At 39.7% G+C, this 18,519-nt stretch overlaps 1 protein-coding gene across 1 annotated transcript in view; it reads right to left on the bottom strand.

Moving 5' to 3' along the window:
• Nucleotides 1–18,519, bottom strand: part of SCP2 (sterol carrier protein 2) — a 58,565-nt gene that overhangs the window by 18,441 nt on the left and 21,605 nt on the right. Inside the window, exons 7-11 of the mRNA XM_037498927.2 lie at nucleotides 14,751–14,814; nucleotides 13,663–13,749; nucleotides 11,383–11,533; nucleotides 2,031–2,178; nucleotides 1,002–1,109 (exon numbers count right to left, since the gene is read on the bottom strand). Coding sequence (XP_037354824.1) covers nucleotides 1,002–1,109; nucleotides 2,031–2,178; nucleotides 11,383–11,533; nucleotides 13,663–13,749; nucleotides 14,751–14,814 — 558 coding nt within the window. The remainder of the gene's footprint in view (nucleotides 1–1,001; nucleotides 1,110–2,030; nucleotides 2,179–11,382; nucleotides 11,534–13,662; nucleotides 13,750–14,750; nucleotides 14,815–18,519) is intronic.

The raw sequence follows: 18,519 nt of genomic DNA, 5'->3' as shown, positions 1-18,519 counted from the left end.
TTGTCTAAGAGTCTCCTCATACTGCTTCATTTGCACTTCTCTCTCCTTTTCTCTTTTGGCTCTTTATATTTCTGTATCTTTGATAGTACTGATCTGTTCTTCCATTTCATCGATTCTGTTTTCATTGCTTTTCCCAAAGCTCTTTATCTCCTCTAGTAATCTCTAGCATTTCTTTTCTTTCCTTTCTTAAGGTCTCAATTTCATTTTTCAGTTCAGTGATTATTTGTCTCAAATCATTTTTTTCCTTTTTTCTTTCTGCTTTTTAATCATGATGATCATTAATTCTCTATCTGATAGGCCGAGAAGTTCTTCCATGTCATTGTTGAGGTCTGGTGACCGTACTTCTTTTTGTGGTGTGTTCTCCTGTGGGCTTGCTTGGTTATTTATATTTAGATGGCAGGCATCTCTTTGGAGTGCTCCTTAGGGGTGCCGGAAACTGTTTACCAGACTGAGACCAGCACTGGTAGACCAAAACTCCACCAGGGTGTTGATGATGTGTTGCTGGGTGCTGTCCCTTACAGTTTCCTCTCTCTGTATTTACTCAGTTCCAACAGGGAATCAGCTAGTTGGTGATTTTGTTATGGTCAGGAGGTGGCGCCAGAGATCCGAACTTGCTGACCCATGCTTTTTCTCAGTGGTTCTCTGAGAAACAGAGGGCAGGTGCGGGGGAGCACCTCCACCCCCAACTCCCCCCAACCCCGTGGGTCCAGGGAAACAGAGTGGGAGTGGCATGGAGAGCCTCAATGGCATCAGGTGCTGTGTCTGCCCTGTACCCCACCATCGTGGGGATCCCATGCCCCGAATTTCGTGCCCCGGGTCTCAGTTCCAAAGCCCTTAGATCCAGGATGCAGGCTGTCCAGCTAAACATTTAAAGCACTGTCTACCAAGTACAGAGAATACAATATTTCATTCAAATCAATGACTAAAAATAAAAGACAAATCAATGTCTAATCATTCACACTTATGGCAAAAATTATAACAAAATCCATATGTAGTCTTACCTGTAGCTCCCAGTGGGTGTCCCTTTGAAATCAATCCACCACTAGGATTTATGACCCACTTTCCTCCGTAAGTATTGTCTCCTCTATCAACCAGTTTTCCACCTTGTCCTTTAGAAGGAAAAATAATATCCTCAATTATTAAAAGTAACAAATTGGGACAAATTATATGGGCTTTTTAAAACTTCCACTATAGCCAAGAATTTCTTGGAATAAACATTTTTTAACAGCTCAAATAAAGATCAAATTGATATAAGCACTTTCAAAATTTAGGTACATATATTGAGTATTAAAGGCTTATATTTTCAGAACATTTCCTGCCTGGAGCAGTTTCTACTGGTTCCTAAGAACTCTCTGGGTAAAGAAATTACATTTTACACAAAATAAGAAGATGATACTTAGTCAAAGACCTGAAGGGAATGAGGAAGCAAATCATATGGATATATGGAACAAAGATGCTGGGCTAGGAACAACCCTAGAGTATCTGAAGAAGGAGGGCAATATAATCACAGAAACGTAAAAGAGTCGGAGGAGCAGAGGTCAAAGAGATGGGAGTAAGGAGTAAAGAGGACAGATCACAGTGAGATGAGCAGAGGAATGACACTGATTGCTATATTCTTTATCATTAAAGCTATAGCATAGAGAATAGACTGAAAGGAGACGAGGCAGAAGCTGGGAGACCAGTTATGAGACCACTACAATAATGTAAATGAGAACTGATGGTGCTCTGGACAAGGATAGTGGTAATAAACAGTGGTAATATAAAAATCTATCTTGGGTATATTTTGAAGGTACACAGTCAATACGATGCAGAGATGGATCAATGAGGATTGTGAGAGAAAGAAAGGGAAAAAAAAACAGAATGATTCTAGATGTTCCAGTGTGAACAAGTGAAAGATGGGGAAGACTAAAGGAGGAGGAAGTTTGGGAAATATCAGGAGTTTAATTTGGATTTAGGTTTGCGAAACTATGGAGATAAAATTATATCAGTGAAATTTACAAAGTTCATCTGCATCTTAACAAAGATAATACCTTCTGGACAGAGTCCCAGTGCTTCATAAGTAATGAGTTCATTGGCAGAAAAGCAATCATGAAGTTCTATTACATCAATATCAGTTGGTTTTAGGCCAGATTTCATATAGCACCTCCTGGCAGCTTCTTTACTCATATCAAATCCAACCTAAAGCCAAAACCATAAATAAATTAAGGGCATCAAAACTGCGACTTTTGGGGCCTCCTTGGTGGCACAAGAGGTTAAGATGCAGTAATGTGAAGCTATCATGCAGCTAGATGCAGAGTGGGTTCGGTCCCCAGCCAGGGAGGTGACCCACATGGTGCAGCAGACCTCTCCTGACTTGCCCACTGCTCCCCTCAGCAGTATATTTCCGTCGATCAGCCTGTTCTGTTCCCCACTCTGTCTCTGGTGAATCCTCTCACCCCTGCCCCGCACCTCTGGCCTGTACCCCAGGTCTTGTATGCATAAATAAATAAATCTTAAAAAAAAAACTGTGACTTTTATTTAAGGATTGTAAGAGATTAATATGTATAACAAAATAGCTGAGAATTGACCGCAGATATTGACATCTCAGTTAATTCTATATTACAAAAAGCCCAAATGAAAGAATACACAGATTTATCAACTGATTATTAGATTCAGATAGTTTAAAAAATGAGGGGATTTATATGTGTGTATATATGTATATATATATAATCACCTTTTATTTTTTATTTTTATTTTTTTTTTTAGTTTCAAACTTAATATTTTATTATAAGCTGTAAGGGATAGATAAACTGAAGACTACCTGTAATTCTTGATGTTATATCCATTTTGAATATTAATGGTTAGGAAGATTGAACTAATATTGATAAGACATCTATTTTTTTTTAAATAATGAATTTTATTTTTATATTCCCCCATACAATTGCAAACGCCCCATTCTGACCCCAATCCCTCCCCTCCCGCCCCCTACCCCCCAAAAAGTATCTCTGGTTCATAGTTTTTTGTTGATTTTGATTTTCACTTTCTTATATTCATTTTCTTGGTCCCTTATTTAAGTTTTCTAGATTCCTGCTATGAGTGAGACCATCCGGTATTTTTCTTTTTCTTTTTGGCTTATTTCGCTGAGCATGATCCCTTCCAACGCCATCCATGTTGCTGCAAATTGCATGTGTTTATCTTTTTTGAATGCTGAGTAATATTCCATGGTGTATATGTACCACATCTTCTTGATCCAGTCATCTATTTTTGGGCATTTGGGCTGTTTCCAAAGCTTAGCTATTGTAAATAGTGCTGCTATAAACATAGGGGTGCAGGTGTTCTTTGGAATTGATGTTTCTGTGTCCTTTGGGTAAATACCTAGGAGTGGAATTGCTGGATCATATGGAAGCTCTATGTTTAGTAGGTCCAGAAATCTCCACACAGCTCTCCATAGTGGTTGGACCAGTTTGCACTCCCACCAACAGTGCAGAAGAGTTCCTTTTTCTCCACACCCTCGCCAACATTTGTTGTTGCTAGTTTTTTTAATATGTGCCATTCTCACTGGTGTAAGATGGTATCTCATGGTAGTTTTGATTTGCATTTCCCTGATTACAAGTGATGTTGAACATTTTTTCCTATGTCTGTTGGCCATTTGCATTTCCTCTTCAGAGAAGTTTCTTTTTAGCTCTTCTGCCCATTTTTTGACTGGATTATTTTCTTTGTTTTTGTTGAGTCTCATCAGCTCTTTGCAGATTTTTGTGATCAGTCCTTTATCATTAGTGTTGGGTACAAAAATGTTCTCCCAGTTGGTGGGGTTTCTCTTTGTTTTTGTTATTGTCTCTTTTGCTGTGCAGAAGCTCTTTAATTTGATGTAGTCCCAGCTGTTTATCTTTGCCTTCACTATCACTGCTTTGGGTGATGTGTCTGTAAAGATGTCTTTGATGTGCAAATCCCGTAGTGTTTCGCCTATATTTCCTTCTATGTATTTTATGGTTTCAGGTCTTATGTCTAGCTTTTTTTTTTTTTTTTTTAAAGATTTATTTATTTATTATTTATACAAGCACTGGGTACAGTCAGAAGCGCGGGAGGGTGAGAGAATTCACCAGAGCCAGAGCAGAAAGCAGAGCAGGCAGAAGGACGGCGGGCGGCAGGAGAGGTCTGCGCGCCATGTGGGACCCTCCTCTGGTGGCCGGGGAGCAGCCGGGGATCGAACCGGCGCTGCAGAGGCTGCGGGCAGCTTTGCAACCCAGCGCTCAACCACTGCGCCACCGGGGAGGCCTTATTCTAGCTCTTTAATCCATTTTGAGTTGATTTTTGTGTATGGTGTGAGGTAGTGGTCAAGCTTCATTCTTTTGCATGTAGCGACCCAGTTTTCCCAGCACCATTTATTGAACAAACTTTCTTTGCTCCAATGCATAGTCTTTGCTCCTTTGTCAAAGATTAGTTGACCATAAATCTGTGGGTTTATTTCTGGATTTTCTACTCGATTCCATTGGTCTGTATATCTGTTCTTGTTCCAATACCATGCAGTTTTGATGATTATGGCTTTGTAGTCTAGTTTGAAGTCTGGGAGTGTGATGCCTCCATTCCCTTCTTTTTTTTTTCAGGAGAGCTTTGGCTATTCGGGGTTTTTGGTGATTCCATATGAATTTCATCAATAATTGTTCTATTTCTTTGAAGAATGCCATTGAAATTTTGATTGGAATAGCATTGAATCTGTATATTGCTTTTGGTAGGATGGCCATTTTAATAATGTTTATTCTTCCAATCCATGAGCAGGGGATGTCTTTCCATTTTTTTGTGTCTTCTTCTATTTCTTTTAACAGTGTTTTATAGTTTTCTTTGTATAGGTCCTTTACCTCTTTTGTTAGATTTATTCCCAAATTTGATTTTTTTTGTTCAATAATAAAAGGGATGGTTTTTTTGATTTCTTCTTCTTCAGATTTATTGTTTGTGTATAGGAAGGCTACTGACTTTTGCATGTTGATTTTGTATCCTGCCACTTTACTGAATTGATTGATGAGTTGAATTAGTTTTTCTGTGGAGATTTTGGGGTTCTCTATGTATATTATCATATCATCTGCAAATAGTGATAGTTTGACTTCTTCTTTTCCTATTTGGATTCCTTGGATATATTTCTCTTGTCTTATTGCTCTGGCTAGGATTTCCAGTATTATATTGAAAAGCAGTGGTGAGAGTGGACATCCTTGTCTTGTTCCAGATCTTAATGGAATTGCTTTCAGCTTTTCACCATTGAGAATGATACTGGCTGTTGGCTTGTCATAGCTGGTCTTTATGATGTTGAGGTATGTTCCTTGTATCCCAAGAATTTCAAGGGCTTTTATCATGAATGGGTGTAACACTTTGTCGAAAGCTTTCTCAGCATCTATTGATATTATCATATGTTTTTTTTTTTTAATACTTTTTTTTTTTTTTTAAGATTTTTTTATTTATTTATACAAGCACTGGGTACAGTCAGAAGCGCGGGAGGGTGAGAGAGAATTCACCAGAGTCAGAGCTGGGAGCAGAGCAGGCAGAAGGACCGAAGTACACTGCTGAGGCGAGCAGCGGGCGCAGGAGAGGTCTGCGCGCCATGTGGGACCCTCCTCCAGTGGCCAGGGAGCAGCCCGGGAATCGAACCAGCGCTGCAGAGGCTGCGGGCAGCTTCACAACCCAGCGCTCAACTGCTGCGCCACCGGGGAGGCCCTCATATGATTTTTATATTTCTTTTTGTTGATGTGTTGGATAACATTGATTGATTTTCGGATGTTAAACCATCCTTGTGTCCCTGGAATGAATCCAACTTGGTCGTGGTGAATTATCTTATGGATACATTGTTGGATTCTGATAGCTAAAATTTTATTGAGGATTTTTGCATCAGTGTTCATTAGGGAGATTGGCCTGTAGTTTTCCTTTTTTGTGTTGTCCTTATTCGGTTTTGGCATTAGTGTAATATTGGCTTCATAGAACATGTTTGGTATTGTCCCTTCCTTCTCAATTTTTTGGAAGAGTTTGTGAAGGATAGGCACTAATTCGTCTCTGAATGTTTGGTAGAATTCATTTGTAAATCCATCAGGTCCTGGGCTTTTGTTTTTGGGGAGGTTTTTGATTACCATTTCAATTTCGCTAATTGTAATTGGTCTGTTTAGGTGTTCTATTTCTTCTTTATCTAGCTTTGGGTGATTGTAGAGTTGTAGGAATTTGTCCATCTCCTCTAGATTGTTGAACTTGTTTCCATATAACTGTTCATAGTAGTTACTGATTATTCTTTTGATTTCTGCTGTGTCCGTTGTGATTTCTCCTCTTTCATTTATGATCCTGTGTATTTGTGCTTTCTCCCTTTTTTCCTTTGTGAGCCTGGCTAGGGGTTTGTCTATTTTATTTATTTTTTCAAAGAACCAGCTCTTGGTTTCATTGATCTTTTGGATTGTTTTTTTTAGTTTCAATTTCATTTATTTCTGCTTTGTTTTTTATTATTTCTTTTCTTCTACTGGTTTTGGGGTTTTTTTGTTGTTCTTTTTCTAGATCTTTGAGCTTCGAGATTAGGTTGTTTCTTTGAGTTCTTTCTTGTTTTTTGATGTGAGCTTCTATTGCTATATATTTTCCTCTTATTACTGCTTTTGCTGCATCCCATACATTTAGGATATTGGTGTCCTCCTTGTCATTCAATCAAAGAATTTTTTAATTTCTTCTTTGATCTCCTCGTTAGTCCAGTGTCTTCCAGTAGTGTGGTTTTTAATCTCCATGAGGTAGGATAGTTCCTTGCCTTCTTTTTATGGTTTATTTCTAGTATGATGTCTTCATGGTCAGAAAAGATGGTTGGTATGATTTCAATCTTGGTGTATCTGTTGATGTTTGTCTTGTGTCCCAGTATGTGATCGATCCTGGAGAATGATCCGTGTGCGCTTGAGAAAAATGTGTACTCTGTTTTTTTGGGGTTTAGTGTTCTATAGACGTCTGTTAAGCCCAAATGCTCTCGGTCCTTATTTAGAGCTTTAGTTTCTTTACTTATTTTTTGTCTTGTTGATCTATCCATTGTTGATAGTGGTGTGTTGAAGTCTCCCACTACGTATGTGTTTTCTCTGATGTCTGTTTTCAGAGAGGACAACAGTTGTCTGATATATTTTGGTGCTCCTTCGTTTGGTGAGTATATGTTAATGAGTGTTATTTCTTCTTGAAGTATTGTCCCCTTGATCATAATGTAGTGACCATTGGGGTCTCTTTTTATTTTTTTGAGTTTGAAGTCTGTTTTATCTGATATAAGTATAGCTGTTCCTGCTTTCTTTTTTGGTCCATTAGCTTGTAGCATTGTTTTCCAACCTTTGACTTTGAGCCTATTTTTATCTTTTGTAGCTAAATGTGTTTCCTGGAGACAGCAAAAGATTGGGTTTTGTTTCTTAATCCAGGCTGCAACTCTGTGTCTTTTTATTGAAGAGTTTAGTCCATTTACATTTAGAGTTAATATTGATATGTTAGCATCTGTATTTGCCATTGTGTTTGTCTTTCCTTTGATTTTATTTATTTATTCTTTTAATAACTTTTTTTTTTTTTGGTCTTCTTTCGTTGTTATTCGTCCCTCTGAGGTTCTGGCTTTAGGATTCCTTGTAGTATTTTTTTGGTGTGGGGTTTAGTCGTAATGAAATTCCGGAGTTTCTCTTTGTCTGGGAAGGTCCATATTCTTTCTTCATGGAGGAAAGAGAGCTTTGCGGGATAGAGTATTCTTGGTTGGCATCTGTTTTCTTGGAGTCTGTTGACTATGTCCCTCCACTCTCTCCTTGCCCGTAGTGTTTCTTCAGAGAAGTCTGATGTCAGCCTGATTGGTTTTCCTTTGAATGTTATCTGTTTCTTCCCTCTTGTCAGCTTCATTATTTTTTCCTTGTCCTGGATTCTTGGGAGCTTTACTATTATGTGTCTTGCTGTGTTTTCCTTTCGTCGTGGAAGTTTGGTGTTCTTCTTGCTTCTTGTATATCAATTTTCAGCTCCTTCTTCGCATTTGGGAAGTTCTCTTCAATTATCTCCTGGAATATTTTCTCTGTTCCTACATCTCTCTCCTCTCCTTCTGGAATTCCTATAACTCTTATATTTCCTTTCCTCATGGAGTCAGATAGTTCCCGAAGTCTTTCTTCATTCTTTTTCCTTCGTACTTCTCTTTCTTTTCTGTTGGTTCTTTTTTATTGTGTCTTCAAGAGTACTTATTCGTTCTTCCATTTCATCTATTCTGCTTTCATTGTTTTTCCCAGAGTTCTTTAGCGCCTCCATTAATTCTTTGATCTCCTGCATTTCTTTTACTTCCCTCTTTAGGGACTCAATTTCATTCTTCTGACCATTGTTTTCCCTCTTTAGGGACTCAATTTCCTTCTTCTGATCTTTGTTTTCCTTTATGACTTCTATCACTTTTTTAATCATGTCAATTTTAAATTCTCTTTCTGGAAGGCTCAGAAGTTCTTCCAAGTTGCTGTCGTTGCAATCTGGGGAGTGGTTTTCTTTTGTGGTGTGCTTCTTTCCTGAGGAGTTGTTAGGTTGCGTGTGGTTCTTCTGCTCCCTACTGTCTGTTTTCTAATTTGTCGTATGCATTGGGCCACTGTGTTGCTCGGACTGGCTGGCATCTTGGGTGAACTTCTCCGCTCCCCTCTGGCTCCTCCAGGAGCCATCTCTGGCTTCTGGGGGAGCTTTCTGCTGGTTTTAGGCAGTTTTTACTGAAGAAATGTCCCTGTTCTAAAATGGCGAAGTGGGATGCAGTCCCTGCGCCTCCGGTTTCAGGAACACTCTTCTGCGCACCCGGTCTGCCCCGGACGTGGGTGCCTGCTCCCACTGTGGGCTCAGACTGCTGGTCGGAAGGGGCCTGGCGTGGGCTAACTTCCCAGCTGGCCACTGGGTCCTCCAGAAGCCTTCTGCCCTTTTCAAGCAGTCTTAAGAAATTTCCTGTTCTATGGGGTGTTAGTGACTTTTTTTTTCTGGTCGCTAGGTGGCGCCAGAGATCTCTCCTATTGTCCTTGGGGGGCTGTTTTTCGCCTCCCCCCACCCCGTGGGACAGGGAACAGAGCGGGAATGGTAGGGTAAACCTCAATAGCTTTGGGGTGCTGTGTCTGCCTTGTGCCCCACCGTCGTGGAGAACCCACGCCCCGAATTTCATGCCCCGGGTCTCAGTTCAAAGCCCTCAGTTCCAGGAGGCGGGCTGTAGCCCAGTTCAGTGGCGCGGGAACGGCGCCTTTTGCACCCAGCTCCCGTGCCTGGGCGCCTGGTTCCTGCTCACTCAGTGAGGGACTTTCACCTCAGTGAGGAGGCCTCCGCACATCTCCCCGCAAGCCTAGGTCGCAGGCGCGGGGACCTGGGCAGCCGCGATCCCGGTCTGCATTTGCTTTTCAAGCACGCCAAGCGCACCGCTTTTCCGCGCAAGCTTACCAGCAGCCTGGGCTATGTGCGGGTCTCCCGGGGTCTTTGTTCTTCTCTAATGGCGCCCGGAGCTGTTCGCTCACCTCTGCGGTGAATCCTGCAGGGTTCTCCACAGCTCCCGTTCACAGGGTGTGGTGGCTGCAATAGTTCCTTTCCACTCCCAGTCCCGCTTGCTGCGTAGTTTGTTCTTGTTGGCCGTTTTGGTTTGTTGTTTTCCTCCTCTCTGCGGGTTGGAGAGTGCCGACTCTGTGGGCGGGGGAGGGGAGCAGGGTTCTGCGCTTTCCTCCCTTCTGGTCCTCTTTTATGGCCACTTTCTTCTTCGGGTAGTTTGCTGGAGTCGTCCGTTTATCTTCCGTGTCCCAGTTCTCACTGGGACCTGCCGCTTTTCCTCCCTATTAACTTTTTTTAATGGGAGATCTTACTCGCAGCGTCTCCTCGCCGCCATGTTGCTCCGCCCCCACCTTTTAGATTATATAGGATTTTAAACCATTTTTCTTTTTTTTTTTTTAGATTTTATTTATTTATTTATGCATAGAAGAACTGGGGTGATGGGTCTCCCTGGTGGCACAGGGGTTAAAGTCTCAGTGCTATCAAGCTATTGCCAGCCACTGCAGCATGAGTTTGATCCCCAGCCAGGGAGCTAGCCCACATGGCACAGCAGACCATTCCTATCTTGCCTGCTGCTCCCCTCAGCAGTGTATTTCAGTAGATCTGCTTGTTCTGCTCCCCACTTTGTCTCTGGGGAATCCTCTCACCCTCCACACCTCTGGTCTATACCCAGTGTTGTTTTTTTTTTTTTTAAAGATTTATTTATTTATTTATACAAGCACTGGGTACAGTCAGAAGCGCAGGAGGGTGAGAGAATTCACCAGAGCCACAGTGGGGAACAGAACAGGCAGACTGACGAAATACACTGCTGAGGGGAGTAGCGGGCACGGCAGGAGAGGTCTGTTGCGCCCTGTGAGACCCTCTCCGGTAGCCGGGGATCAAACCGGCGCTGCAGAGGCTGTGGGCAGCTTCGCAGCCCAGCACTCAATCGTTGTGCCACCAGGGGAGGCCCTATGCCCAGTTCTTGTATGCGTAAAAAAAAAAAAAAATTAAAAAAAAGAACTGGGGTGTAGGGCAGAGGTGTGTGGCGGATGAGAGGATTCACCAGAGACAGAATGTGGGGCAGAGAAGGAGGATTTTTACTGAGATACACTGCTAAGGGGAGTAGCGGCAAGACAGGAAAGGTCTGATGCATCCTGTGGGTTAAGTTCCCTAGCCAGGAATCAAAGTCAGGACGTGGGCCATTGTGGTGATAGCACTGAGACTTAACCCCTAGTCCACCAGGGAGGCCCAAACCATTTTTCTAAAATTCACATTCTTAATACCTCTTTGGTCTTAATAATAACAAACAAGCTCAACTTTTCTCCAAGTTGAACAAAATTATAGTATAATGGAAAATGTACTATAATTCAAAAACTTGAGAATAAGCTCCATCTCTGCTATATCCTAGCTTTCTATAGGGATATTTTCAAATTCAAAGCATTGTTGTAAAACAATTTTGCAAACTATAATTTTTCATATGATTTTTTATGTATCCTTGTATATGTACACATGCATACATATTTTTATAGATGTAATAGTCAACTAACTCTAGGTCTGCATTTTCATCTTTTTTATTTTCTCTATTTTGTCTCAATCTTCAATCAGGATTTTCTTTTTAAGTACAAGAAAGTTCCCTGAAAACATCTTTGTAACTCTGTAAAATTATAGTTCTTGGCATGTTTAGTTAACTCAAAGTAAAAATAAATAGCACATCTAGTTAGTTAAAAGTTATATGCCCAACACTATCATAAGTAGCACATGTTCTCATCAGGTATTTTCCCTTAAAGTGAGTTATAAAATTAAATTTTCTAGACCAATTTTTTCAAGTAAATTATTTTCAGATCTGAAGACAACATGATGTCACTTTGAAATTTTAAACAGAAGTTCCACAATTTGTTAACAGAACAGGCTCTCAGGACATACCATTTTAATAATGCTGTTTCCTTTAAATGAACTTGGAAAATCAGTCACCATCTCTTGTGCCACAATTTCCACAGCTTTGGATTGTAAATCATAGTTCCGTACAAATGCTTCACTAGCCAAAACTGCTGCTGCAGCACCATCTGAAGTGGGGCTAAGAGGAGGTAAAAATCATTATTTACACCTGGTCCACATCAATCCTAGGATTCAGAGCAAGAATTTTTTCTGGAAAAAAGACTACGCACACTTGCTATTCATTGGATTATCGTCTATGGGCTATCTATAGTTAAATATTACAGACGTTTCCTATTTGGGCACTGAACTTCTATCAAGAACTTAAATGCTGTCAGTCACTGCTTGATTTCTAAGTAAAAATCTCTCCCAAAAAAGTTCTTATTACAGGGGCCTCCCTGGTGGCGCAGTGGGTAGAGCGCAGAGCTGTGAAGCTGTCCGCAGCCTCTGCAGTGCAGGTTCAACTCTCGGCCGGCCAGGGAGATTTCCACATGGCACGGCAGACCTCTCCTGTCTTGCCTGCTGCTCCCCTCAGCAGTGTACTTCGGTCCGTCTGCTTGTTCTGCTCCCCGCTCTGTCTCTGGTGAATTCTCTCACCCTCCTGCACCTCTGACCTGTACCCCAGTTCTTGTAGAAATACATAAATCTTTAAAAAAAAAATTCTTATTGCAAAGAATCCCAGATTTGCCTCTGCAGATACATAAGTCATCTTCTGGTGACTTCTGAAGAGTCCACAAGGTTATTCCTACTATAGGTCTAATTAGGTCCAACTCTGCTATTGATAGGGAGCTAGGAAGGAAGGGAAGGACACCATACCTAGTATAGGAATCTGCACAAACACACACAGCGCAGCTGTGCACAAATACTGTATGATTAATGATCTGTCCTCTTTGAATTAAAACTTTTTTTTTGAACTGAGAGTCCTTTGCCGATGATGGCAAGCAGAGAAAACCAGGATGTAACTGGGTCACGATAACCAAGGAGGGAACAACTAACTCTGAGGGCTAAACATGATGAACACCAGGGACACCAACCATGATGGGTTGTTGTGATGGGCCATTCACATATGGTGAAGAATCTTTGTTTAGTTCACTAGAAAGAAGGTCAGCTTGAGATAAGATGTCAGAATGTCTTTCTTTTTTGAGAGTAACATATCCACCATTCTCTCAGACTGCTGCCATTATGACAATAAAGCACACCTTATAGATTCAATTTCTGTCTCTGCTCATTGAGTTTTGGCAGCAACAAACAGACCAACCCTAGGATTTCCAGCTATACTCTCTCCCAAATAACTCAATCTTGGAATCTTTTGGAAACTAGGAAAGGATAGAATAGAGGACACTGCAAAGTTCATGATTTGGTTAGACTCTTGAGAGGTCTTCAAAATAGATTTTTTTCCTTAGAGCAAGTTGTAAAAGGTAGCAAACAGAAGAAACCTTCTATGAGTTCAGCTGGACTTTATAAATGTCCAGAACCTCATATTGCAATAGATAAAAGCTGATCATACTTGTTCACTTGAATCCTATCTAGCCAGTATCTTCAGGGAATAGCCACATGTTAACTAGAGACAGAAAGGAGATAAGTAGTACTAACTCATTCTTCTAGGAGATAGTTTGTCAGGCAATTTTCAAAATGCAACTATTATTACAATTACAGTACTACTTATTTCCTTTTTCCTTTACTCTTAGCTATAATAAAAGAGTAAAACTTCCTCACAATAAACAAAATGCTCAAGAGAAAAATCTTTGGACTCTATTATCTCCTAAGTCACATGTAAATAAATAAATGCAATTAAAACAACGTAGGCAGAAGTCACAAGAAAAGGAAGTAAAATATGTAGTTTTCCAAGAGAAGAGACAGTCTGACTTTAGGCAGAAGTAAGAAGTAAAGGAACTCACTCCAGAGTGAGGACTATGGAGGTAAAGTTCTATAAAAGCAGATACAGATAATATATATCTAGATGTTTCTATTAAATATTAAAATGGGGCCTCCCCAGTGGCGCAGCGGTTGAGCGCTGGGCTGCAAAGCTACCTGCAGCCTCTGCAGCGCCAGTTTGATCCCTGGCCACAGGCAAGGGTCCCACACGGCACGCAGACCTCTCCTGCTGCCTGCTGCTCCCTTCAGCAGTGTCCTCCGTCTGTCTGCTTGTTCAGCTCCCCGCTCTGACTCTGGTGAATTCTCTCACCCTCCCGTGCTTCTGACTGTATCCAGTGCTTGCATAAAATAAATAAATAAATTTAAAAAATATATATTAAAATGTGTTTTTCTTACCAACATTGTAAGATAGTCAAAAAATCAAAAACTTGTCGTGATGTCTTCACTTCATCTAAAGTGTATTCCTTTTGGAACTGGGAATACCTAAATACAAATTAAGTAAATGTAAATATTCTTTCCACAGCCAAGAGACAGACTTGCATGAGCAATTTCAACCTATAATAAATGTCTTTTAAAATGAATTTTTTACAAAAGCCTAACTTCAAAATATCACATGTTATATAATTTTTAAAAAGCCTAATTTTTGTCCTGGGTTTCTGTCATGGAAACCCTTGGAGTTCCCTAAGAGATAGAAGTGTCCCTGTTATGCTAACAAGGTGACTCCTGGTAGACTCCTTGTGTGGGGAGGGGAAGGTGAGAGGCAGGGCTGGTCACCAGAATGACCAACAATGTAAATATAGGGCTAGGACTTCTGAGTCAGTTTGACCTCTGGAGAGAAGAGGGTGCCTGAGATTGTGTTCAACCCTGTGGTCAATGATTTAATCAGACATGCCTATATCATGAAGCTTCATAAAAACTGGATACTGAAGCCTGATGGAGATTCCTGGTTGGTGAGTACCTTGATACATTAAAGAGGATAATTTGCTCTGGGGAGAGAAAATGGAGGAAGTACTACAGCCAGAACCCTACCAGACCTGATCCTATATGCCTTTTCATTTAACTCTGAGTTGTAACCTTTGGAATAACACTGAAGTTGCAAGTACAAAACTTTCCTGAATTCTGCAAGTCATTCTAGAGATTTATCAAACCTGAAAGGGTCACAGGAATCTCCAAATTGACAGTCAGTTGATCAGAAGTGCAGATGTCCTAGACCCTACTTGCTGCTGGCTTCTGAAGTGAGTGCACTGTGTCGAAGGACTGAGTCCTTAAATTCCTGGGATCTGCATTAACTCTGGTGGTTAGTGACAGAAACAACTCCCCCGCCAAAAAGTAGAAAATCAGTCAAGTTTACTTTAGCACAAGGCTTTCATATGAAAAAAAAATTCTAGTTATATCTCTGAAGTCTTGCATTTGCTAGTTTAAAGTTGTACACACACAGCAGAGTAATCCAGTTTTTCACTATTTCATATTTCAGGAATACTTACGGGTTATTAACAGAATGTTTATGATTTTTCCATCCAATTTTTGCAAAGTGTTCAGGTTTTGTTCCTATAGAGAAAGTAAACATTTATTATTGGGTGTTTTTTCCCCTGGTGTTAATCAACAAATATTGCAATCATATTCAGCATCCTGCTAAAAATTCTGACATTTTCCCTGAGTATAGAGATCAGCATTGAAAACTTCAACCCTGATCCCTCACACAATATTTCCTTATAATTAAACGTGGGCATATTTAACAAATTGAATTAACTAATAAGAATATACTATAAAAATAGCTCAAATTAGCCCATTCTATCCAGTATAACTTGGGTTCCATTTTTTTAAATTTTTTCATTAATTTATTTTTTTACTATAAATTTTATTTTTATATTCCCCATACAATTGCCACCCCCTTATTTTAACCCTAATACCTCCCCTCCCCGCCCCCCACCCCCCATAGAGTGTCTCTGGTTCATAGTTGTTTGTTGATTTTGATTTTTACTTTCTTATACTTATTCTTTTTCCTGGTCCCTTATTTAAGTTTTCTAGATTCCTGCTATGAGTGAGACATCCGGTATTTTTCTTTTTCTTTCTGGCTTATTTTGCTGAGCATGATTCCTTCCAGTGCCATCCATGTTGCTGCAAATTGCATGTGTTTATCTTTTTTGAATGCTGAGTAATATTCCATGGTGTATATGTAGCACATCTTCTTGATCCAGTCATCTATTTTTGGGCATTTGGGTTGTTTCCAAAGCTTAGCTATTGTAAACAGTGCTGCTATAAACATAGAGATGCAGGTGCTCTTTGGAATTGATGTTTCTGTGTCCTTTGGGTAAATACCTAGGAGTGGAATTGCTGGATCATATGGAAGCTCTGTTTAGTAGGTCAAGAAATCTCCACCCAGCTCTCCATAGTGGTTGGACCAGTTAGCACTCCCACCAACAGTGCAGGAGAGTTCCTTTTTCTCCACATCCTCGCCAACATTTGTTGTTGCTAGTTTTTTTAATATGTGCCATTCTCACTGGTGTAAGATGGTATCTCATGGTAGTTTTGATTTGCATTTCCCTGATTACAAGTGATGTTGAACATTTTTTCATATGCCTGTTGGCCATTTGCATTTCCTCTTCAGAGAAGTTTCTTTTTAGCTCTTCTGCCCATTTTTTGACTGGATTATTTTCTTTGTTTTTGTTGAGTCTCATCAGCTCTTTGCAGATTTTTGTGATCAGTCCATTATCATTAGTGTTGTGTGCAAAAATTTTCTCTCAGTCGGTGGGGTTTCTCTGTTTTTGTTATTGTGTATTTTGCTGTGCAGAAGCTCTTTAATTTGATGTAGTCCCAGCTGTTTATCTTTGCCTTCACTCTCACTGCTTTGGGTGATGTGTCTGTAAAGATATCTTTGATGTGCATATCATGTAGTGTTTCACCTATATTTCCTTCTATGTATTTTATGGTTTCAGGTCTTATGTCTAGCTCTTTAATCCATTTTGAGTTTGTTTTTGTGTATGGTGTGAGGTAGTAGTCAAGCTTCATTCTTTTGCATGTAGCAACCCAGTTTTCCCAGCACCATTTATTGAACAAACTTTCTTTGCTCCAATGCATATTGTTTGCTCCTTTGTCAAAGAATAGTTGACCATAAATCTGTGGGTTTATTTCTGGATTTTCTATTCGATTCCATTGGTCTGTGTGTCTGCTCTTGTTCCAATACCATGCAGTTTTGATGATTATGGCTTTGTAGTCTAGTTTGAAGTCTGGGAGTGTGATGCCTCCATTCCCTTCTTTTTTTTTTCAGGAGAGCTTTGGCTATTCGGGGTTTTTGGTGATTCCATATGAATTTCATCAATAATTGTTCTATTTCTTTGAAGAATGCCATTGAAATTTTGATTGGAATAGCATTGAATCTGTATATTGCTTTTGGTAGGATGGCCATTTTAATAATATTTATTCTTCCACTCCATGAGCAGGGGATGTCTTTCCATTTCTTTGTGTCTTCTTCTATTTCTTTTAACAGTGTTTTATAGTTTTCTTTGTATAGGTCCTTTACTTCTTTTGTTAGATTTATTCCCAAGTATTTAATTTATTTTGTTTTGATAATAAAAGGGATGGTGTTTTTGATTTCTTCTTCAGATTTATTGTTTGTGTATAGGAAGGCTCTGACTTTTGCGTGTTGATTTTGTATCCTGCCACTTTACTGAACTGATTGATGAGTTGAATTAGTTTTTCGGTGGAGTTTTTGGGGTTCTCTATGTATATTATCATATCATCTGCAAATAGTGATAGTTTGACTTCCTCTTTTCCTATTAGGATTCCTTGTATGTCTTTCTCTTGTCTTATTGCTCTGGCTAGGACTTCCAGTATTATATTGAAAAGCAGTGGTGAGAGTGGACATCCTTGTCTTGTTCCAGATCTTAATGGAAATGCTTTCAGCTTTTCACTATTGAGAATGATACTGGCTGTTGGCTTGTCATATATGGCCTTTATGATGTTGAGGTATGTTCCTTGTATCCCAAGAATTTCAAGGGCTTTTATCATGAATGGGTGTAACACTTTGTCAAAAGCTTTCTCAGCATCTATTGATATCATCATATGGTTTTTATATTTCTTTTTGTTGATGTGTTGGATAACATTGATTGATTTTCGGATGTTGAACCATCCTTGTGTCCCTGGAATGAATCCTACTTGGTCGTGGTGAATTATCTTATGGCTACATTGTTGGATTTTGATAGCTAAAATTTTATTGAGGATTTTTGCATCAGTGTTCATTAGGGAGATTGGCCTGTAGTTTTCTTTTTTTGTGTTGTCCTTGTTTGGTTTTGGTATTACTGTAATGTTGGCTTCATAGAACGTGTTTGGTATTATCCCTTCCTTCTCAATTTTTTGGAAGAGTTTGTGAAGGATAGGCACTAATTTGTCTCTGAATGTTTGGTAGAATTCATTTGTAAATCCATCAGGTCCTGGGCTTTTGTTTTTGGGAGGTTTTGATTACCATTTCAATTTTGCTGCTTGTAATTGGTCTGTTTAGGTGTTCTATTTCTTCTTTATCTAGCTTTGGATGATTGTAGAGTTGTAAGAATTTGTCCATCTCCTCTAGATTGTTGAACTTGTTTCCATATAACTGTTCATAGTAGTTACTGATTATTCTTTTGATTTCTGCTGTGTCTGTTGTGAATTCTCCTCTTTCATTTATGATCCTATTTATTTGTGCTTTCTCCATTTTTTCCTTTGTGAGCCTGGCTAGAGGTTTGTCTATTTTATTTATTTTTTCGAAGAACCAGCTCTTGGTTTCATTGACCTTTTGGATTGTTTTTTTAGTTTCGATTTCATTTATTTCTGCTTTGGTTTTTATTATTCCTTTTCTTCTACTGGTTTTGGGGTTTTTTTGTTGTTTTTTTTCTAGCTCTTTGAGCTTCAAGATTAGGTTGTGTCTTTGAGTTCTTTCTTGTTTCTTGATGGGAGCCTCTTGCTATATATTTTCCTCTTACTGCTTTTGCTGCATCCCATACATTTAGGAAATTGGTGTCCTCCTTGTCATTCAATTCAAAGAATTTTTTAATTTCTTCTTTGATCTCCTCATTAATCCAGTGGTCTTCCAGTAGTGTGGTTTTCAATCTCCATGAGGTAGGAGAGTTCCTTGCCTTCTTTTTATGGTTTATTTCTAGTATGATGTCTTCATGGTCAGAAAAGATGGTTGGTATGATTTCAATCTTGGTGTATCTGTTGATGTTTGTCTTGTGTCCCAGTATGTGATCAATCCTGGAGAATGATCCGTGTGCGCTT

The sequence above is a fragment of the Talpa occidentalis genome, unplaced genomic scaffold, assembly GCF_014898055.3.
Source record: "Talpa occidentalis isolate TD23 unplaced genomic scaffold, MPIMG_talOcc4v2.1 talOcc4.9, whole genome shotgun sequence".
NCBI lineage: Eukaryota > Metazoa > Chordata > Mammalia > Eulipotyphla > Talpidae > Talpa > Talpa occidentalis.
This window is presented reverse-complemented; position numbering and strand designations above follow the sequence as displayed.